The 24442-nt window shown below is 48.1% G+C and overlaps 1 protein-coding gene across 1 annotated transcript in view; it reads left to right on the top strand.

The window, feature by feature from the left end:
- DDX41 (DEAD-box helicase 41) overlaps positions 1–24442 on the top strand; it is a 103724-nt gene that overhangs the window by 12161 nt on the left and 67121 nt on the right. Inside the window, 4 exon segments of the mRNA XM_075342319.1 lie at positions 10994–11153; positions 12638–12712; positions 16817–16827; positions 16829–16878. Of these exon segments, the coding sequence (XP_075198434.1) occupies positions 10994–11153; positions 12638–12712; positions 16817–16827; positions 16829–16878 (296 nt within the window).

Genomic DNA, 24442 nt, shown 5'->3' with positions numbered 1-24442 from the left:
TTTGTGTCCGCTAGTAGACTCTGTCCACGTCAGAGGGTCCTGACGCCTCGCTGGGATCTCAATGTGGTCCTTACCGGACTATCTCGGTCTCCGTTTGAACCTCTGTGCTCTTGTAACATTCGTTCCCTTTCTCACAAGACTGCTTTTCTTGTGGCTATTACATCTGCTCGCAGAGTCGGCGAACTTCAGGCTTTGTCCGTTAGGGAACCTTACCTGACCATCAGAGATGACAGCATTGTTTTTCAGCTGGACCCTTCCTTCCTTCCCAAGGTGGTTTCGGATTTTCACCGTTCGCAGTCCATCGTCCTGCCTTCCTTCTGTCAGAATCCTCGGACTCCGGGTGAGGAAGTGTTTCATTCTTTGGATGTCCGTCGGATAGTGTTGCACTACCTAGAGGTTACTGCTTTTTGGCGCCTTGATTCTAACCTGTTCATCCAGCCCTTTGGCCGCAATAAGGGCAAGAAGGTGGCTAAGAGTACAGTCGCCAACTGGATTGTGCGAGCAATTAGAGATGCCTACCTCGCTCAGCATCTCTCTCCGCCTACTGGATTCACGGCGCACTCCACCAGGGCTGCCTCTGCCTCCTGGGCCGAACGGGCAGGGGCCTCCCCTGAGCAGATCTGCAAGGCGGCTACGTGGTCTTCACTCCATACTTTCACGAAGCATTATCGTCTGGATCTGGATTCCAACAGGGATTTGGCCTTTGGCAGGAAAGTCCTGCAGGCTGTGGTCCCCCCCTAGGTATCAATTCTTTGGTATTCCTCCTATGCTGTCGTGGAAGGGACTAGAGAAATAAGAATTATTCTTACCGATAATTCGGTTTCTAGGACCTTCCACGACAGCAGGTAATTCCCTCCCCTATGTATTCATGTATTCCTGAATGTGTAGTACTTCTCATATGCTATGGATTCTTTGTAAGACACTGGCTGTGGGAGGTGGGAGGGTCCTTTTAAACCTCTTGAACTTCCTGTCCCAATTAGGGCGTGGAGAGACAACCTCCTATGCTGTCGTGGAAGGTCCTAGAAACCGAATTATCGGTAAGAATAATTCTTATTTCAGGTGCTGTGCTCGTCCCCGCTGTGCGCCTCTCTGCGAGCTGTGCAGTGTGCTATCTGCACAATGATGGCATCTGCTCTACTGTCAACTCAGATCAGTAATAATCGGTCGGCCACAATGTCAATACTTGGCCTAAAAGAGACCACTGACATCATTAGTGGGGCTGGTCTCCTACATGGCGGGTAGTCACACCGCTCTGTTGCCGGCTGATTATTACTGATCTGAGCCGACAGCAGAATGGACACCGCACAGCTCACATGGAGGGTCCAAGCCCCTGAAAAGAACGTCACCGTCAACTCTTCATTTCAGGGAGGGGCAGGGGCTGTTACAGGGACCGCAACCTCTGCCTTGTGCTCTGATAAGGTTTTGAGTATCCCAGCAAGCACTGAGACTCTCAAACAAAGCATTATCACACAGGAAATAGGGGAAAAAAAGAATACCAGCTGGATAGTGTAGTTTGGTAACGGTATTGAATTTTTAATACCAGCATATTAGTTAATAGCTTTGATTTCAGCATTAAATAGATAGGGATTTAGAATGAAATCTAGTTTGAGTTTGGACCACCTTTTGAAGGCTAGAAGAATGGATTCCTACTAGTAGCCTTGGCTTCATGCAGCCATTAGAGACCAATAAAATTGGTCTCTGGGTCTTTAAAGAAGTTGTCCACTTTGTGAACAACCCCCTTATATGTGATGCTCACTTTAGACGCTATTCTCACTATTGATCCTAATATCTAAGCAGTTAAAGATATTGTGCACTACTTGAACAATCTTACCTTAACCCCTTACTGACGTGCAGTACATGTACATAAGCCCACCACATACCTGGAAGATAATGGCTGCAACACACAGGCAGGACCTGCTTCTAAGACCTGCGATTAGAGCAAAGCTCAATCAATGACTATTTACTTGCTAAATGCTGCTGTCATTCTGTGCAACCATCGGCAACCCCTGTGACCCGTTTGCTGGCAGCCAATGGGTAACTATGATAGCTGGTGTCTGTTTAAGACCTCTGTGCTTGTCATCACAGAGCTCCTTTTTAACACTTCCTGTGGCCGGGCTTCAAAGGAGAGCGTGATTTTTACTATATACATTAATACTGCAGAATTGCTATATACAGTGATGAAAAAAGTATTGAACACATAACCAATTTTGTTAATTAATTTCTATTAAAATTAATTTCTCACCAGATGTTGGTAACATCCCATCCAATCCCCAAGGCAAAGAAATGAAACCATAGATGTCCATAAATATAGTGATGTGTAATAATAATGAGAAATAACACAGAAAAGTATTGCACACGCTTACTGAAATGTATTTAATTCTTCGTTCAAAAGCCTTTGTTGGTGATGAAAGCTTCACGATGCCTCCTGTATGAAGAAACTAGTCGCATGCATTGCTCGGGTGTGGTTTTGGGCCATTCTTCCACACAATATAGAAGTAACCAGGCACTCCAAAAAAGTGGAAAACAAATTTTTATTCTTGAGAAGCAGCCAATCCAGTATAACAGACGTTTTGGTCTTAAATATAGACTTTCATCAGTGAGACATGCTGCTGCAGGAGTGCTCTCAGTGCTGGGCATCAGGAGTGCAAGCGGTATCTACTGCTTGTGGGGAGCACTCCTGCAGAAGCATGTCTCACTGATGAAGGTCTTCACCGTGTGCCAAATTATTAGGCAAGTTGTATTTTAGAGGATTTTTTTTTATTATTGATCAACAACTATGTTCTCAATGAACCCAAAAGACTCATAAATATCAAAGCCTAATATTTTTGGAAGTTGGAGTTGTTTTTTTTAGATTTGGCTATCTTAGAAGGATATCTGTTTGTGCAGGTAACTATTACTGTGCAGAATTATTGGGCAACTTAATAAAATCAAAATATATTCCCATCTCACTTGTTTATTTTCACCAGCTAAACCAATATAACTGCACAAAATTTAGAAATAAACATTTCTGACATGCAAAACAAAACCCCAAAAAATTAGTGACCAATATAGCCACCTTTCTTTATGATGACACTCAACAGCCTACCATCCATACATTCTGTCAGTTGCTTGATCTGTTTACGATCAACATTGTGTGCAGCAGCCACCACAGCCTCCCAGACACTGTTCCGAGATGTGTACTGTTTTCCCTCCCTGTAGATCTCACATTTTATGAGGGACCACAGGTTCTCTATGGGGTTCAGATCAGGTGAACAAGGGGGCCATGTCATTATTTTTTCATCTCTTAGACCTTTACTGGACAGCCACGCGGTGGAGTAGTTGGATGCATGTGATGGAGCATTGTCCTGCATGAAAATCATGTTTTTCCAGCACCCATGACAGCACCACGAGAGAGAGGATCCGCCCTTCAAGGACAGGAAACCTCCAGAATAAAAAGGGGCGGCACCTCTCCCCACATCAGTTGGTTTCCTGTCCTTGAACAGGGAACCTCCAGGAGCGGCGGTTCAAGATGGCTCTTAGGGGTCGAAGTCTCCAAGTATTCCAGCCCTGGCCGGTCGGTTCAGGCAGCGACATGGGTCCTGCTGCGTCCGGCTGAGGTGCTGAAGGAAACACCACAGCAGGCCCACGGGGGCTGTGTCTGTGTCGGCGCCGACCTGCTACTTTGCCCTCACCTGGGAGTAGCAACGCCTACCAGCAGGTCTGGGGACGCACCACAGCAGCCCACGGGGGCTATGCCTGTGAATGAGGGTACCTCCCATGCTCCAACGATGCAGGAGTAGGGATGCCGTCTTACCTGCCCGGAGGTAAGTGGATGAGTGCGCTGGTGTTTCTGCAGTGTGCTTCCGGGGCCTACCAATTCTCTGCCCTGCCACTTCGGGCGATTGGGCAGGAGCGACAACGGGGGACGCCATCTTTGGTATGGCCGCTGCCGAGTGGTGAGTGTGCGCAGGCGCGAGATCTTCTCTGGGTTCTCGAATGACACTCGACTGACGTCATCTCCCGGAAGTGACAATGGCGGTGTGTGCTGAGACTCGGCTGAGGTGAGGCGACCGATGGCTTCACCCCTCCGGTGGAATACACGAGTCCCCGGGCTGCTGGAAGCAGCTTCCAGGGTTGCATATGGTCTGCGGGCCTAGTGTTGCAGACCCTTGGTGTGGGGCTGCCTCCACAGTTAGCAACAAAATCCCTATAACACAGTGCCAGCTTTGTGTTGACAGCTATCACTGACGGGGGGGGGGGGGGGGGCGTCAGGTTGCTGACAGTTACTGAACTCAGATGGCTCTTATCTGGTCGTTCTCTCTGAATGGCTGATTAACCGTTTTAGATGTGAGCATCCGTGACATAAAAAAAAACAAACAAAAGGAGTAACAGTGAGTCACTGAAATACACAACCTCCAGTTCTGCTACTAACACTCAGCACAGGCTGCCACTCAGATGGGGCAACAAAAATGCAAGCCTCGACACGGATGGGTATGCTGGCTCATGTGGGATACTCTGGAAGGAACGGCACCTGGTCCAATTAGTGGAGTCTAAAGTCCAGAGCCTGCAGAGGAGATTGATTAGCTAACTCCTTCTAACCTGGTTCCGCCTCTTGGCATTTGAGTGGTAAGTGACATTCATGAAAGTTCACTTTGTTCAGAGCTACGCTGGCCTGTTTTTCTTTCATATCTGGGACAGACTCAATGGATACACTTTACTAACCAGACCTCGCTCCCTGTAATCAGGAGCTGTCTGTTCCCTGGTCTCAGAAGCGGTGCCAGGAAGGTATTATGCATACCCTATCAGGGGTGGTCTTGGATTCGTGTTGAGTTCAGGAACACCCTTAGCGGCGCTGCAATTGGTTGCTATAGGCAACAAGCCCAATGTTGGCTTGACTGTTTTGCATCATCTTTTGATCCTTAGCTCCTTATCAATCAAATGTCATAGTCTTAAGAATTCCAGACCTGCCTTCCCTGCTTATGGGGAATTAGACAGGCCCGATGGTGAATGTCATTCTTCAGCTTCCGCCTCCATGTCAGACAGTGACTCAGGTTGTTCATACTTTTCTATGGAGCACAATGGGTGACTAGTAGTGATGAGCGAGTACCAAAAAGCTCGGGTGCTCGAGGCTCGGGCCGAGCATCCCAAGATACTCGTGTACTCGGCCCGAGCACCGAGCCCAATGTTATCCTATGGGAGACCCGAGTATTTTTGTGAAATCACTCCCGGCAGCATGTAGAAACCAGAAAACTGTAAATTAAAAAAAAAAACGTGCGTGTGTGTGTAAGCGTGCATATATATATACACGCGGAGTGGAGTGCGGGAGGGGCCGTAGCCGAGCGGGGAAGTGTCGGGCTAAAGGCACGGTCACGCTGTGCGGGCCGGCCAATCACTGCAATTCCACAACAGGGCTGTGGCATTGCAGTGGTCTGCCAGCCAATCCCTGCATAAGGGATGGCTGTAAAAAGAGCGCCAACATGAAGACCACGAGTACAGCACGAGTATCGCGAGATTACTCGGTCCCCGCCGAGTAGCCCGAGTACATTGATACTCGTGCGAGTACCGAGTAGTAACAAGCATACTCGCTCATCACTAGTGACTAGTGAATGTGGTCAGGCCCACAATGGGCATCCCTGAAGTGACACCCAGAGAGAAAAAAAAACACCTCAGTTTTTATATTTTGTGGCCTAGCAGAGGGAAATGAAATGCCTCCCGGTTGTTGTTAAGTATAGTCCCTCATTGCTACATAATGGAAGCAGACAGATAGGCAGAGTCCAACCCAGAATACCCTTTGAGGAAGCAGCCTGTCCCTTCTGCAACAGGTCCCCTTAAGCTGGCTGTCGCTGCTACCAATGTATCAAAAAGTCATTGGCCACTCTGAGCTGAATGTACCTGCCCTGCAGTTCAAATGGAGCTTCAGCCTTGATATACTTCCACTCATGGCCTTTTCACCCGTTTTGAAGAAAAACTCCAGGGGGGACAGGGCAGTAATGATCCTGATAGCCCCGGTTTTTGGCCTGGCACACCATGAGTCTATTGCCTGATACATAGTCGTTCTCCAGGCCAGGGGTCCTATTGAAACTACCAGGGCTTCTCACTCAGGGTCCAGATCTTCACCCCCTGTCAGGCATATTGCCTCTTACGGCATGGTTTTTTGACAGGTCACCTTACCAATCAGAGAGTTCTCTCTTGTTCTAGTCCCTACTCTTCTACAGAGTAGTAAGCCGGTTACAAAACGACAAAAAAAAAAAAAAGCCTGGACAAAATTCTTGTCTCCCATGGGTGAACCCAGTTGTACCGACGCTAGTTATGGTACTCTTGGAGTGCTTCCAGAAGGGGTTCACACTGTCGGTCAGTACGTACACAGAGAGTTCTAATATCGGCTCTTGCAACCTGGTTCAATTATGTCCTGACGGGAGACCACTGGATTCCCGATTCATTAGGATATGGTCTAGCCCTATGAGCAATCTATCTTTGCTTCCATAGGATCTTAATCTCGTCCTATCGGCCCTAACGAAGCCCCCCTGCTTCCTTACAGTCCATGTCGCTTAAATAATCCATCCCTGAAACCAACTTCCGGACCCCTTCACATCAGCAAGTCGGGTTAGTAACATCTAGGCCCTATCTTAGTTCCACCATTACTCAGCTTTCAAGGATACGGTATCCTGAATCCTGCCCCTCCTTGCCTCCTGATAGTAAATCATGATTTTCATAATTCAAATGGGATGGGTATTCCATCCTTTTTTTGTTAGTCCAAAAGATCAGGACGTGGAGGGGGCATTGCCTGGCCGTTAGCAGTTACCTTATGGAATATTTGTATGCAGAAGAGGCTGGTCCGGTTTGTTTTCTTTCAGGGTAATAGCTAAGAGCTCTAAACTTCTAAATCCACTTGGTGGGTAGATCAGAGAAGCCAATTCTTTGCCTACTGGGCTCATGGTAGGTATGTGCCTGCAGGTCTGATGCTCACTACACAAGGGCAATGGCATCACCTGGGCTGCAAGATCGTATGTCACCATTGAGCAGCTTGTAAGCCACAGGGCCACATTGTCTTCACTTTCCACTTGCTATAAGCACTATAGGTTGGCCTTATCCTTACTGACTTCACCTTGGGAGATCGGTTCTGTAATCTGTAGTCCCCCCCCCCCCCCCCCCCCCTTAGAATATTCCTTGTTCTCTGTAATTCTCTCATGGTGCTGTCATGGGTGCTGGAAAAATACGTAATTACTTACCGGTAATGTGTTTTTTGTAAACCCATGACAGCACCCTTATATTCCCTCCCTGCATGTGGATAAATTGGCAGTATTTTAGCTACACGTGGTTCACGTTGGTGCTGGCTATGTTATAACATTGTTTCTTCCTGAGGTCCTTTCATGCTCTGTAACCAACTGATGCAGGGAGAGGTGCCGCCCCTTTTTATTCTGGAGGTTTCCTGTCCTTGAAGGGCGGATCCTCTCTCTCGTGGTGCTGTCATGGGTTTAGAAAAAACACATTACCGGTAAGGCTACTTTCACACATCCGGTTTTTGCTCTGCGGCACAATACGGCGCTCTGCAGAAAAACCGCAACCGTTTGTTTTTTTTTGCCGCCGGTTGTGTTTTTTTTTTTTTTACATAGACTTACATTAGTGCCGTATTGTGCCGCATGGGCTTGTGTTCGGTCCGGTTTTTGCCGCATGCGGCAGATTTAGCCGATGCCGCGGCCGGATGGAATGTTGCCTGCAACGTTTTTTGCTCCGGAAAAAAAACCGCATCGTGCCGCATCCAGCCGCTGCGGCGCATTTTTCAATGCATGCCTATGGACGCCGGATGCGGAAAAAACGCATCCGGCCACCGCATGCGGTTTCTTCCACTGCGCATGCTCAGTAGCATGCCGCAACCGGAAAAAAACGGACGGGCCGCATGTAAAAACTTATGCAAAGGATGCGGTGTTTTCGCTGCATCCGTTGCATAGGTTTCACAGCCGGATTGAGCCACACTGCTCAAACCGGATGTGTGAAAGTAGCCTAAGTAATTACGTATTTTTCTTGAATGATACCGACTTCTTCCTGTACCACTGCTTGAAGAAGTTGTCTTCCAGAAACTGGCAGTAGGTCTGGGAGTTGAGCTTCACTCCATCCTCAACCCGAAAAGGTCCCACAAGTTGATCTTTGATGATACCAGCCCATACCAGTACCTCACCTCCACCTTGCTGGCAACTGAGTCGGAGTGGAGCTCTCTGCCCTTTACTGATCCAGCCTATGGCCCATCAAGAGTCCCTCTCATTTCATCAGTCCATAAAACTTTTGAAAAATCATTCTTAAGATATTTCTTGGCCCAGTCTTGACGTTTTATCTTATGTTTCTTGTTTAAAGGTGGTAGTTTTCCAGCCTTCCTTACCTTGGCCATGTTCCTGAGTATGGCACACATTGTGCTTTTTGATACTCCAGTGACGTTGCAGCTCTGAAATATAGCCAAACTGGTGGCAAGTGGCATCTTGGCAGCTTCATGCTTGATTTTCCTCAATTCATGGGCAGTTATTCTGCGCCTTTTTTGCCCCTTTTTTACCCAACACGCTTCTTGCGACCCTGTTGGCTATTTTCCATGAAACGCTACATTGCTCGGTGATCACACTTCAAAGGTTTGGCAATTTCAAGACTGCTGCATCCCTCTGCAAGACATCTCACAATTTTGGACTTTTCAGAGCCCGTCAAATCTCTCTTCTGACCCATTTTGCCAAAGGAAAGGAAGTTGCCTAATAATTAAGCACACCTTATATGGGTTGTTGATGTCATTACACCAAACCCCTCCTCATTACGAGATGCACATCACCTGATTTACTTAATTGGTAGTTGGCTCTCAAGCCTATACAGCTTGGAGTAGGACAACATGTATAAAAAGTATCATATGATCAAAATACTCACTTGCCTAATAATACTGCACACAGTGTATGTTTAAAGGCCGCTTTACACGCTACAACATATCTAATGATGTGTCGGCGGGGTCACGTCGTAAGTGACGCACATCCGGCATCGTTAGTGGTGTTTTAGCGTGTGACAGCTACGTGCAACTGCGATTGAACGTAAAACCATTCACCGCATACACGTCGTTCATTTCCTAAAAATTGCACGTCTGGTTGTTCAATGTTCCCGAGGCAGCACACATCGCAGTGTGTGACACCCCGGGAACGATGAACACATCTTACCTGCGTCCCGCCGGCAATGCGGAAGGAAGGAGGTGGGCGGGATGTTTACGTCACGCTCATCTCCGCCCCTCCGCTTCTATTGGCCGGCTGCCGTGTGACGTCGCTGTGATGCCAAACGTCCCTTCCACTCCAGGAAGTGGATGTTCGCTGCCCACAGCGAGGTCGTATGGAAGGGTAAGTACGTGAGACAGCTTTTAATCGATTGTGCGACACGGTCAACAAATTGAACGTGCCGCACATACGATGGGGGCGTGTCACATCGCATACGATATCGTATGCTTAATTGAAAGGTGTAAAGCAGGCTTAAGACCGAAATGTCTGTTGTTATACCAGAATGGCTGCTTCTCAAGAATATAAGTTTCTTTTCCATTTTTTTTGGAGTGCCAGGTTCCTTCCATATTGAATCTACGGGTTTGGACCCTACCTGTGCACCCTGAGATAGAAAACAGAAGTGCCCTGCTCTGCATAGCATTCTTCTACACAAACACTCTTCAAATCCTGAAGATTCCGTGGGTTTCTTCTATGAACGCTGAGCTTTAGGTCCTTCCATAAATTTTCTATTGGGTTCAGGTCAGGTGATTGGCTGGGCCATTCTAGCAGCTTTATTTTCTTTTTATGAAACCAATTGAGAGTTTCCTTGGCTGTGTGTTTGGCTTCATTGTCTTGCTGGAAAAGCCACCCTCGTTTCATTTTTATCATCGTGGTAGATGGCAACAGATTTTTCTCAAGAATATCTCTGTACATTTGTCCATTCGTCCTACCTTCAATCATATGAAGTTTGTCAGTGTCATATGCTGAAAATCAGCCCCACACCATTATGATCCCATTTTCAAACTTCACTGTTGGTTGGTGTTTTCGGGTGATATGCAGTACCTTTTGGCCCCAAACATCATGTTTATTATGGCATCCAAAGAGTTCAAATTTCTTCTCTGATCAGATTATATTCCAGTATAGGACAGACTTGCCTAACTGTTAGTTAGCAAACTTTAAACACACTTGAACATGCTTTTTGTTCAGCAATGGAGTCTTGCATGGTGAGCGTGCATAAAGACCATGCGGTTGAGTGCATTATTTATTGCTTACTTTGAAACAATACTACCTGATGATTCCAAGAATTTCTGTAGCTCTGCGCATGTGAGTCTTGGCTCTTAGATAATTTGTTTTATAATTTTGTTCACTCCTATGTCTGAAATCTTGCGGGGAGCTCCTGGTCATGGTTTGTTTATGGTGACATTATATTCTTTTCTCTTCCAGATTATGCTAACTAGAACCTTCAGTAGTTTAGAAATTCTTTTTGTAACCAATGGAATCAGTCTGTAAGGTTGCAAAGGTCTTGAGATAGCTCCCTGGTTTTACCCATCATGAGCTGTTTCTTGTGTGGCCCCTTGTTAATTTGACACCTTTTTATAGGCCATCAGTTGAACCAGCTGATATTTTATTTCACTAAGTGGCAGGATTGCTTTCAATTTCTGATATATTTCAGCTGGTGTCATGACCTTCTATGGCTTTTTGCACCTCTTTCTTCATGTATTCAATACTTTTCTGTGTTATTTCTCATTATTATATATCACTAAATATATGGACATCTATGGTTCGATTTATTTGCATGTGTGGATTGGATGGGTTGTTACCAACATCTGGTGAGAAATTTATATCAATAGCACCTTTAGGAATATATTTACTTAACAAATTGTTGACATAATCAATACTTATTTCACCCGCTGTATTTTGAGCTATAGTGTTTGTCTCAAGAGGCCCTTAGCTAGTCTGTAGTCTGACCACAAAAAAGATGTGCGAATCTGGACTTAAATGCATTTTTTTTTATCTACTTGCAGCTTCAAAAGCGTCTGCAGATGCGTAAGAAAGGAGTCCTAGAAGAAGAGCAGAGGGACAGTGGCAGTGAGTATCGGGCGGATGAAGATGATATTCCTCTGGGCCCCCGATCCAATGTCAGTCTGTTGGATCAGCATCAACACTTAAAGGAGAAAGCAGAAGGTGTGTATATAACCTTTATTATTGTCTGCATTATTTCTTCTTTTTTTTTTTCCATTTTATCTGCGGAATATTTGGAGCAGATCTATTGGAACACCTGAATGTGCTGCTTTATGACATATTAGAGGGTCAGGTCTGCTATTTAGCCAAACAGCACTGAATAATATTGTGCTAGTTGGCTAAGACACCATGGAAGAACACAGGAGAGTATGTTCTACTCATGTTGGACTGTGCTTCCGCTCAGCGCCTCCAGCTTCCATACAGTGATTGGCAGGTTACTGAGTATTTACATTAAAGTGGCCACCCGTCAATCACTGGTGAGAGGGTTCTCCTGATAAAAGACCACCCAAAAAAACCCTTTATGTCGCTCTGAATGAATAAAAAGTGATTACCGTTTTATATCAAGTGACTGACATCAATAAAATGTCACTGCACGGTTTGCTTTTTTTTGCCTGATGTACAGTAGGCATACATAGACAATTTTACCAATCATATTTATTTATTATTTTATTTGCGGCATTAATTCTGCAACACTTCACAGACATTATCATCACTGTCCCCATTGGGGCTCACAATATAAATTCCCTATCTGTATGTCTTTGGAGTGTGTGAGGAAACCGGAGTGCCCGGAGGAAACCTATGCAAACAAGGGGAGAACATACAAACTCCTTGCAGATGTTGTCCTTGGTGGGATTTGATCCCAGAAACCCCTTTGTGCAATGTAGCAGTGCTAACCACTGAGCCACCGTGCTGCACTATGGTGTTCCATGCCCATGATAAGGCACAGTATGCATTTGAGTATTTTTTTTGTCTGATGGAAAAATAGGAATTTGAGCAAGATGTCATACTTTGTGGTTACTTATTGTCAGATCTGATGTACAAGAGTAGGCGGCAGCTATATAAGATATATTATTTTTTTAAAATCAGATACATTTTTATTGCATTTTAAAACTTTCATAAACATAACAACAAATTGTGAGGGTAGTCCTCACACATACCCTCCCCACCCCCCCCCCCCACCCTCTTCCGGTCGACAGTCTCACCCCTCCACTCTCTGCATCCCTCTTTATTCACATAATGACCTGCCCTCCTTATTTCTCAGCCACTGCGATCTTTCCTTTCCTACCTATAGTCTAAATATTCTATCTTTCAGTAGATAAAATGAGGCTAATCCTGGAAAGTCCAGCCACTTGCTCCAGATCTTCTCATATTGAGTTCTCCTTCCCCTTTTAATATAAACATTTTTCTCCATATAAATAAAATAATTCACTTTTTCAACAAATTCCTTACGTATCGGTGCTTTTTCAGATAGCCAATACAAGGCAATTAGTTTCCTTGCTGCATACAACAATCGTGCCACTGCCAGTTTCTCTTGTTCATCCGCCCCCACTTCATCCACATAGCCCAGCACACACACCAGCGGGTTTCTGGGTAGGTCCACTTGCATATATAAGATATATTATTCATGCATATGTTTATTTTCACAGCGAGAAAAGAATCTGCAAAGGAGAAGCAGCTGAAAGAAGAAGAGAAGATCTTGGAGAGTGTGACAGAAGGAAGAGGTGAAAACAGTATTGGATCATTTATGAGCGCAATCATGGCCTCAATGCATATTTTTATCCCATCATAAAGAACACAACAATTTTAGTTCTTAAACAATGGGTTAAGTTCTCAACTCAGATACACTGAATACAAAGATAAACGACATTTTGGCTTTTGCTCATATTTTTACATGCTCTGAAACTCAAAGATCTAAGACTTTTTCTATCTAGACAAAAGGCCTTTTCCTCTCAAATATTATTCACAAATTTGTCTAAATCTGTGTTAGGCCTCTTTCACATGTCAGTGATTGTGGTATGTATGTGCTAGTTTATATATGTACTCAGAATCACCGGACATAACGCAGACCCATTAAAATCAATGGGTCTGTACACACATAAGTGATTTTTAACTGACCATGTCTCCGTGTGGCGTACACTCGTGTCCATGTGCCCCGCACAGAGACATGTCCGTTTTTTTCTGACATCACTGATGTCCCACAGACAACACTATAGTGTGATCCATGAAACACGTACCAGAAAAAACATGTACATTGAAAATAAAATAATTTTTATACTCCCCTTCTCCAGTGTTCCTGTCTCTGACCTCTGCTGGCTGCTGCTTCCTGCCCAGCTAATTACTGTTATGCATATTCATTTATGCACGGCACAGCCGACCCAGAAGTAGCTGCAGTGGTGACACAGCAGCGGCGGAGGCTGCATCCGGGAGGAGTTCAGCACCACGGACAGCAGGAGCAAGCACAGGTGAGTTTATCTCCATGTGCAATCATGGATTGCACATGGATAACCCGCATGTGCCATGAATCGCGGCACATGGAGGAACATATGCGTTTTTTTACACGTCAGTATAAAACGTATGTGTTTTTCACTGACATGTGAAACGGGCCTAAATGAGCAATTTCCCCTTCACTGAGAGAGTCCATCCACCTGACAGGTGTGGTAGATCAAGATGCTGATTAGATGGCATGATTATTGTACAGGTGTGTCTTAGGCCCCCTTCACACGTCCGTGAAAAACGTGTGTGATTTTCACGGACGTGTCAAAGGTGCGTATTGTTCTCCGTGTGCCGTGTTTATGGCACACGTGTGCTCTCCGTTTGTTATCCGTTATAACACGGACAATAGGAACTTTCTGCTCACCTGTCCCTGGCGTTGCTGATCTTCGGTCTCCGGTCCTGCCGACTCCCCGCTGCTGCAGCTTCCGCCCGCAGTGGAGTGAATATGCAAAGAGCATAATGAGCCGGGGTCAGAAGCGAGTGACAGCAGCGGCAGAGACAGCAGCACTGGGGACAGGTGAGTATAGACATTCTTTTTTTTTATTTGACAGACACGTGTCGTTTTCTCCGTTGTGTGGTCACACGGATCAGATCCGTGCGGTCCGTTTGACACCCGTGATGCCAGAGAAAAAACTGACCATCTCTATGTGTGGAGCACATGGGCACACGTATGCTCCACACATACACACGCTCCATGGCAAAACAAGTACGTGTGTGCAGACCCATTGATTTTAATGGGTATACATGGGCCCGTGAGTCCGAACCAAGGCACGTGAGAAATGGACCAACTCGTACCAGAGACACGGACGTGTGAAGGGGTCTTAGGCTGGCCATAATAAAAGGCCACTCTAAAGTGTGTAGTTTTATCACACAGCACAATGCCACAGATGTTGCAATTTTTGAGGGGTGTGCAATGACTGCAGGAATGTCACCAGAGCTGTTTCCTGTGAATTGAATGTTCATTTCTCTACCATAAGAGATCTCCAAAGGCATTTCAGAGAATTTGGCAGTACATCCAACCAATCTCACATCCGCAGACCATGTGTAATCACACCAGTCCAGGGCCTCAACATCCAGCGTCTTCACTTAAGGCCATCTGAGACCGGCCACCCGGACAGCTGCTGCAACAATCGGTTTACCTTAACAAAGAATTTCTGCACAAACAGTCTTGGAAGCTCATCCATTGGGTCTCCCCTGACTGTAGTTTGTAGTCATAACTGGCTTGGAAGTGGGTCCAAATGCTGACATTCAATGGCATCTGGCATGTTGGAGAGTGTTGTCTTCACAGAGGAGTCCCGATTTTCACTGTACAGGACGGATGGCAGACTGTGTGTATGGCGTGGTGTGGGTGAGCGGTTTGCTGATGTCAACGTTGTGAATTGTGTGGCCCATTGTGGTGTGGGGTTATGGTATAGGTAGGCAGATGTTCTGGATAACGAACATGGGTACATTTTATTCATGCCATTTTGAATCTACAGTGATACCGACCATCACCTCATATTGCAAAGATCTGTACACAATCCAGGAAGCTGAACAATCCACCACACTCCCAGTTCTTGCACGGCCAGCATTCTCTTTGGACATGTCACCCATTGAGCATGTTTGGGATGCTACGTGTTCAGGTTCCTGCCAATATCCAGCAACTTCACACAGCCATTGCAGAGGATTGGACGAACATGTCACCGGCCACAATCAACAACCTGATCAACTGTATGTGATGGAGATGTGTTGGACTGCGTAAGCCAAATGGAGGTCACATCAGATACTGACTTGTTATTGTGACCAGACTCTTCCCCCCCCCCCCCCCTCCCCCAATACTGTAAAACTGCACATTTTAGAGTGGCCTATTATTGTGGCCAGCCTAAGGCACACCTGTGCAATAATCATGCTGTCATCTTGATATGCCACACCTGTCAGGTGGATGGAATTTCTCTGCAAAGAAGTGCTCACTTAGGCTGCTTTCACACATCCGCTTGAGCTCTGCGGCTCAATCTGGCTGTGCAAGCTATGCAACGATGCGGTGAACACACCGCATCCTTTGCATAAGTTTTTCCTTTGCGGCCAGTCCGGTTTTTGCCGCTTTGCGGCATGCTACTGAGCATGCGCAGTGGCAAAAACCGCATGCGGCGGCCGGATGCGGTTATTGCCGCATCCGGCCGCCATAGGCATGGCATTGAAAAATGCGCTGCATCGGCCGAATGCGGCGTGATGCGTTTTTTTTTGCCGCACGAAAAAACGTGCCAGGCAACGTTCCATCCGGCCGCCGCATCGGCTAAATTTGCCGCATGCGGCAAAAAACGGACGGAACGCAAGGCCATGTGGCACTAATTAAAGTCTATGCAGGAAAATCGCAACCGGCAGCAAAAAATACCGGTTGCGATTTTCCTGTTAAAGTGGCCGGATTGTGCCGCATTGCACGAAACCGGAGGTGTGAAAGCAGCCTAATACAGATTTAGGCCTCTTTCACACGTACGTGCCTCTGGTACGTGTATGGTCAGTTTCCTCACGTACCGGAGACACGTACACACGTAGACGTATGTCTTCTATGGTGTCGGACACACGTATGTATTTTCGCACGGAACGTGTGTCAGTTCCGTACATACGTGTGTCCGTGTGTTTCTCACACCGACATGTTCGTTTTATCTCCGGCATCACAGGGGTCACACGTAACACCACACGGACCACACGGATGTGTTCCGTGTGACATGCACCGCACCGGAGAAAAGACGTGTCTGCGCGAAAACCCCCCCAAAACTTTACTCACCTTCTCCAGCCCTCCTGTCTCTGCCGCTGCTGTCATTTGCTGCCGACTGCTGCTCATTATCCTCAGTGAATATTCACTTCACTGCGGCTGGAAGCTGCAGCAGCGGGGAGTCTGCAGGACCGTAGACCGAAGTGCAGCACCACGGACAGCAAACGCCAGGGACAGGTGAGAAGAAAGTTCCCGTTCTTCTATGATGGATAACACACGGAGAACACACGTAGGCCATACACACAGCACACCGAGGGCAATACGCACCTTTGACACGTCCGTGAAACACGTGCGTGATTTTCACGGACGTTTAAAAGAGGCCTTAGACAAATTTGTGAACAACATCGAAGAGAAAAAGGCCTTTTGTGTAAATAGAAAAAGTCTTTAAAAAATGTCATTCTGACTGGAATTCTTGTAGGTGATTAGTGCTGAACACTTTCCATATCTCGTCCACAAATCACCTGTTTTATGTTCTTGATGACAACCATAAACCAACCATAAAAGTTTGGATTAAACAATTGCTGTTTACAGTAATCTGTACCAATTTTCCTTATCAATTTATTGTTTTCTTTCCATAAAGCTTTGATGTCCTGTGAAAGAAATGGCAAAAGGTATTACATACGATGATCCAATCAAAACCAGGTAAGGCCACATTGATGTATGCTTTGTCACAGATGTAGGTTTTTCTTGTTTTTGATGTCTGGCAAAAAAAGCTTTTAAAAAATGTGTATTTCTTTGTCGCTCTATTGGGAGACCCAGACAATTGGGTGTATAGCTACTGCCTCCGGAGGCCACACAAAGCACTACACTTAAAAGTGTAAGGGCCCCTCCCCTTCTGCTATACACCCCCCGTGGGATCACGGCGTCCTCAGTTTTCATGCTTTGTGCGAAGGAGGCTGACATCCACGCATAGCTCCACTGTTTAGTCAGCAGCAGCTGCTGACTTTGTCGGATGGAAGAAAAGAGGGCCCATACTAGGGCCCCCAGCATGCTCCCTTCTCACCCCACTTTTGTCGGCGGTGTTTGTTAAGGTTGAGGTACCCATTGCGGGTACGGAGGCTGGAGCCCACATGCTGTTTTCCTTCCCCATCCCCTTAGGGCTCTGGGTGAAGTGGGATCCTATCGGTCTCCAGGCACAGAAGACCGTGCTCCGTCCACAGCCACTGGGAATCTGCTGGACATGGAGCTGAGTATCGTCAGGGACAGGGCCCTGCTGCATTAAGGTACTCTGTGTCCCCGTACAAATCGCGCACAACACAGACCAGCGTTGCTGGGTGTGTTAGTGCGCTGGGGGCAGCAGCGCGCTTGTGCTATTACTCACTGCAGCTTTGCTGAGTGAGTTTATGTATTAGGAACTGCCAGCGCCGGCCGCTGCTGGCGGTTTTTTACACTGCGGTGCGGCTGGACTTGTGGTGCGCCGGGGACTTCCGCGCTGGCCGTGCTTATAGGACGGCGCGCTTATAAATCGAGTCCCCGGCTTTTGCGGCCTAGTTCCGTTTCGTTCCCGCCCCCAGGCCTGCCAGTCAGGGGAAGGGCGGGACGCTGTACAGAACGTCAGCGCTGAGGGCTGGAGTCTACTTTACATACTCCAGCCCTCACACTGGGCACAGTGGGACGCCAGTTTCCCGCACTTTGTCTGGGGCACGCCCACGGCCCGCCCCTCTTCACAGGACGCCGGCAGCCATTCCTGTTTGCAGTCTGAGTGGAGAAGGGAGACAAGCTCTGGGAGACCCAGACACGGGATTCTGGCGACCACACACCCGCTTTTGAGCGGGCGGTAAGCGGCACCTCGGATGCTGACCCCACTAGTGCCGAAGTGTTCATTTGTACTTTATGCTTGTATGCTATACATTGCACTGTACAGTCGCTATTCTTGGGTATATACCCTCCTAGATTGCTAGACAACAGCATGTCGTCCGCAAAAAGCAAGGGGGCCAAGGCACAGGCTTTCTATGCTACCTGTACCGCATGTAAGGCTGTTCTACCGGCAGGTGCCACTGACCCCCATTGTGTGCAATGTTCGGCCCCTGTAGCACTTGCTCAGCCGGGGCCTCTGCCTAGAGGTGGCCCAAGGAGAACCACCTGTGAACACTGTCCAGGTGACAGGGACAGAGTTTGCAGCTTTTGCTGATAGATTGTCGGTGACTATGACTAAGATCCTTGAGACTTTGCAGTCCAGACCGGTAACTCAGTCCATGGTCACTGTTGATTCAATGCTCCCTGGCCCCCCTCATTTGGAACAAATCCGTGCTCCGGGGGGGTCCCCATGCATCCCGGGGTGAAGGCTCTGACACGGACGACAGTCCCAGACAGCCTAAGCGAGCCTCGCTATGAGCGTCCCTCGACTTCATCACACTGGTCAGGGTCTCAGCAGGAGGACTCTCTGTATGATGAGGCAGAGGTAGCTGATCAGGATTCTGATCCTGAGACCGCTCTTAATCTGGATACACCTGATGGGGACGCAATAGTGAATGATCTCATAGCGTCCATCAATAAAATGTTGGATATTTCTCCCCCAGCTCCTCCAGTGGAGGAGTCAGCTTCACAGCAGGAGAAATTCCATTTCAGGTTATCCCAAGCGTAAATTGAGTACTTTTCTGGACCACTCTGACTTTAGAGAGGCAGTCCAGAAACACCACGCTTATCCAGATAAGCGTTCTCTCCAACCGCCTTAAGGATAACACGTTATCCCTTTCCCCCTGACGTGGTCAAAGGCTGGACCCAGTGTCCAAAGGTGGATCCCCCAATCTCCAGGCTTGCGCTAGATCCATAGTTGCAGTGGAAGATGGGGCTTCACTTAAAGATGCCACTGACAGACAGATGGAGCTCTGGTTGAAATCCATCTATGAAGCTATCGGCGCGTCGTTTGCTCCAGCATTCGCAGCCGTATGGGCACTCCAAGCTATTTCAGCTGGTCTTGCGCAGATTGACACTGTCACAAGTACATCTGTTCCGCAGTAGCGTCCTTAACCTCTCAAATGTCTGCATTTTGCGTCTTACGCTATTAATGCTGTCCTGGACTCTACGAGCCGTACGGCAGTGGCGTCCGCCAACTCCGTGGTTTTACGCAGAGCCTTGTGGTTAAGGGAATGGAAGGCAGATTCTGCTTCCAAGAAATGCTTAACCAGTTTGCCATTTTCTGGTGACAGACTGTTTGGTGAGAGATTGGATGAAATCATTAAACAGTCCAAGGGTAAGGATTCATCCTTACCTCAGCCCAGACAAATAAACCCCAACAGAGGAGGGGACAGTCGAGGTTTCGGTCCTTTCGAGGCTCGGCAGGTCCCAATTCTCCTCGTCCAAAAGGACTCAAAAGGATCAGAGGAGCTCAGATTCTTGGCGGGGCTCAGTCACGCCCAAAGAAAGCAGCCGGAGGAACCGCTACCAAGGCGGCTTCCTCATGACTTCGGCCTCCTCTCTCCGCATCCTCGGTCGGTGGCAGGCTCTCCCGCTTTGGCGACATTTGGCTGCCACAGGTCAAAGGACCGTTGGGTGAGAGACATTCTGTCTCACGGGTACAGGATAGAGTTCAGTTCTCGTCTCCAACTCGATTCTTCAGGACTTCTCCGCCTCCCGACCGAGCCGATGCTCTTCTGCAGGCGGTGTGCTCTTTAAAGGCAGAAGGAGTGGTGATCCCTGTTCCTCTTCAGGAGCAAGGTCACGGTTTTTACTCCAATTTGTTTGTGGTGCCAAAAAAGACGGGTCTTTCCGTCCTGTTCTGGACCTAAAACTGCTCAACAAGCATGTGAAAACCAGGCGGTTCCGGATGGAATCCCTCCGTTCCGTCATCCCTCAATGTCTCAAGGAGATTTCTAGCATCAATAGACATCAAAGATGCTTATCTCCACGTGCCGATTGCTCCAGAGCACCAGCGTTTTCTACGCTTCGTTATAGGAGACGAACACCTTCAGTTCGTAGCCTGCCTTTCGGTTGGCGACAGCCCCAAGGGTCTTCACCAAGGTCATGGCAGCAGTAGTAGCAGTCCTGCACTCTCAGGGTCACTCTGTGATCCCTTACTTGGACGATCTACTTGTCAAGGCACCCTCTCAAGAGGCATGCCAACACAGCCTGAACGTTGCGCTGGAGACTCTCCAGAGTTTCGGGTGGATCATCAACTTTTCAAAGTCAAATCTGACCCCGACCCAATCGATAACATACCTTGGCATGGAGTTTCATACTCTCTCAGCGATAGTGATGCTTCCGCTGGACAAACAGCGTTCACTACAGACAGGGGTGCAATCTCTCCTTCAGGCCCAGTCGCACCCCTTGAGACGCCTCATGCACTTCTTGGGAAAGATGGTAGCAGCAATGGAGGCAGTCCCTTTCGCGCAGTTTCATCTGCGTCCACTACAATGGGACATTCTCCGCAATGGACGGAAGTCGACGTCCCTAGACAGGAACGTCTCCCTTTCTCAGGCGACCAAGGATTCTCTTCAGTGGTGGCCTTCTTCCCACCTCATTGTCAATAGGAAAGTCTTTCCTACCCCCATCCTGGGCGGTGGTCACAACAGACGCGAGTCTATCAGGGTGGGGAGCAGTTTTTCTCCACCACAGGGCTCAAGGTACGTGGACTCAGCAAGAGTCCACCCTTCAGATCAATGTTCTGGAAATCAGAGCAAGTGTATCTTGCCCTACAAGCCTTCCAGCAGTGGCTGGAAGGCAAGCAGATCCGAATTCAGTCGGACAACTCCACAGCGGTGGCATTACATCAACCACCAAGGAGGGACACGCAGTCGGCAAGCCTTCCAGGAAGTCCGGCGGATTCCTGGCGTGGGTGGAAGACACGGCATCCACCATATCCGCAGTTCACATCCCGGGCGTAGAAACTGGGAAGCAGACTTCCTCAGGTCGCCAGGGTATGGACGCAGGGGAATGGTCTCTTCACCCGGACGTGTTTCAGGAAATAATTTGTCGCCGCTGGGGGATGCCGGACGTCGACCTAATGGCGTCCCGGCACAACAACAAGGTCCCGGCCTTCATGGCACGGTCTCACGATCTCAGAGCTCTGGCGGCGGACGCCTTAGTTCAAGATTGGTCGAGTGTCGCAGTTCCGGCTGACTTATGTGTTCCCACCTCTGGCACTGTTGCCCAGAGTGCTACGCAAGATCAGGTCCGACTGCCGCCGCGCCATCCTCGTCGCTCCAGACTGGCCAAGGAGGTCGTGGTACCCGGATCTGTGGCATCTCACGGTAGGACAACCGTGGGCACTACCAGATCGGCCAGACTTGCTGTCTCAAGGGCCGTTTTTCCATCAGAATTCTGCGGCCCCTGAGCCTGACTGTGTGGCCATTGAGTCCTGGATCCTAGCGTCTTCAGGATTATCTCAAGAGGTCATTGCCACCATGAGACAGGCTAGGAAACTAACCTCTGCCAAGATCTACCACAGGACGTGGAAGATATTCTTAGCTTGGTGCTCTGCTCAGGAAGTTTCTCCCTGGCCATTTGCATTGCCTACCTTTCTTTCCTTTCTGCAATCCGGGTTGGAAAAGGTCTGTCGCTCGGCTCCCTTAAGGGACAAGTCTCTGCGCTATCTGTATTTTTTTCAGAAGCGCCTAGCACGACTTCCTCACGTACGCACGTTCCTGCAAGGGGTTTGTCATATCGTCCTCCTTTCAAGCGGCCGTTAGAGCCCTGGGATCTGAACAGGGTTCTAATTGCTCTCCCAGAAGCCGCCTTTCGAGCCTATGAGGGATGTTTCTCCTGTCTCGCCTTTCTCAGAAAGTGGCCTTTCTAGTAGCAGTCACGTCTCTTCGAGAGTGTCCGGAGCTAGCAGCGCTGTCATGCAAATCTCCCTTCCTGGTGTTTCACCAGGACAAGGTGGTTCTGCGCCCGATTCCGGAGTTTCTCCCTAAGGTGGTATCCCCCTTTCATCTCAATCAGGATATCTCCTTTACCTTCTTTGTGTCCTCATCCAGTTCATCAATGTGAAAAGGATTTGCATTTGTTGGATCTGGTGAGAGCACTCAGAATCTACATTTCCCGCACGGCACCTCTGCGCCGCTCGGATGCACTCTTTGTCCTTGTCGCTGGCCAGCGTAAAGGGTCGCAGGCTTCCAAGTCAACCTTGGCTCGGTGGATCAAGGAACCAATTCTTGAAGCCTACCGTTCTGCGGGGCTTCCGGTCCCTCAGGGCTGAAAGCCCATTCTACCAGAGCCGTGGGTGCGTCCTGGGCATTACGGCACCAGGCTACGGGCTCAGCAGGTGTGCCAGGCGGCTACCTGGTCGAGTCTGCACACTTTTACCAAGCATTATCAGGTGCATACCTATGCTTCGGCGGACGCCAGCCTAGGTAGACAAGTCCTTCAGGCGGCGATTGCCCACCTGTAGAAAAGGGCCGTTTTTACGGCCTATCATGAGGTATTATTTTACCACCCAGGGATTGCTTTTGGACATCCCAATTGTCTGGGTCTCCCAATAGAGCGACAAAGAAGAAGGGAATTTTGTTTACTTACCGTAAATTCCTTTTCTTCTAGCTCTAATTGGGAGACCCCAGCACCCGCCCCTGTTTTTTTGTATACACATGTTGTTCATGTTGAATGTTTCAGTTCTCCGATATTCCTTCGGATTGAATTTGCTTAAACCAGTTTATTGGCTTTCCTCCTTCTTGCTTTTGCACTAAAACTGAGGAGCCCGTGATCCCACGGGGGGTGTATAGGCAGAAGGGGAGGGCCTTACACTTTTAAGTGTAGTGCTTTGTGTGGCCTCCGGAGCAGTAGCTATACACCCAATTGTCTGGGTCTCCCAATTAGAGCTAGAAGAAAAGGAATTTACGGTAAGTAAACAAAATTCCCTTCTTTATGTCATTCTTCACAAAGTGGGCTTAGCTGGGACAGAATGGGCAAGACGATCCTGATTGCCAAATTCATGATGGGTAGCAGCGATCTCTACACCACAAATCTAACTCCAGCAGAGGGAGAAAGTAGCGTCAAACACCACTATGCCATCTCTTAATGAATTGGAATGCTCCAACCCGCTCCTACCCCCCTTATCAAGACTGGGAAGAGATTTGCCTGTCTTGACCAATTTCCCTCTAGCCTTGTAGTCTGATGAAAATGCTAGCTAAGGCTGGAATCAAACTTGCGAGTGTAAAATCGGACCGAGTCTCATGCTAGAAAGTAGCATGAGCTCTGTTCAAGTCTTGATCAGTGTGCAATGCAACAGAAATGCGATTCTGTGATTTTTTTCAATTGATTGTAGTCCGTGTGCAATCCGTGTTTGATCCGTATGTGATCCGTTTTTATTCTCAGCAGCTATGTCATCTGCCATTCAGCTCTGCTACATGCCGCTGACAGCAGACACAGACAGAGCCGCGCGATTAGAATGAAGTCGGATGAACTTCACCCGACTTCATTGTCATCCCGCGGCTCTGTCTGTGTGGCATGGCCTGATTTTCGGTAACCGGTGAAGGTCTCACCGGTGACCGCAAATCCCCTGAGTGGCTTAAGTGATCTGCGCTATCAGCGGTGCCGTCACTTGAGGTTACCCGTGCCAAAGCAGCAGTCCTCCCACTGAGATCTGTGACTGTGGGTAACCTGAGGGATCGTCATCGCTGATAGCGCGACTCACTTCAATCGCTGATAGCGCGACTCACTTCAGTCGCTGCGGGGAGCTCACAGAGAGCGGTCGTGGTCTGTGACCGCTCTCTGTCAGCTTCTGATGTAGCAGAGCTGAAAGAGTCGTGGGAGCTCTGTGGATTACGTTGGACATGGAGGGGTATTTGGGGACTTGAATAAAGTGGTGAAAGAGGGTGGTTTTTTGGTAATTTATTTCAAATAAAGGATTTTTGGGTGTATGTCTTTGTTTTCTATAACTTACAGGTTAATCATGGAAGGTATCTCCTGAGAGACTCCTGCCATGATTAACCTAGGACTTAATGGCAGCTATGGGCTGCTGCCATTAACTCCGTATTACCCCGATTGCCACCGCACCAGGGCAATTCGGGATGAGCCGGGTACTGTCCCGAGACTGTCGCATCTAATGGATGCGGCAATTCCGGGCGGCTGCTGGCTGATATTTTTAGGGTGGGGGGCTCCCCATAACATGGCGCTCCCCATCCTGACAATACCAGCCTCCCGCCGTATGGCTTTACCCTGGCTGGTATGAAAATTGGGGGGGGAACCGCACGCCGTTTTTAAAAAAAAAAAAATATTTATTTAATTTACTGCACGATATAGGCGCGCCTACCGGCGACTGTGATTGGTTGCA

This window comes from Anomaloglossus baeobatrachus, chromosome 4 (genome assembly GCF_048569485.1).
Source record: "Anomaloglossus baeobatrachus isolate aAnoBae1 chromosome 4, aAnoBae1.hap1, whole genome shotgun sequence".
NCBI lineage: Eukaryota > Metazoa > Chordata > Amphibia > Anura > Aromobatidae > Anomaloglossus > Anomaloglossus baeobatrachus.
This window is presented reverse-complemented; position numbering and strand designations above follow the sequence as displayed.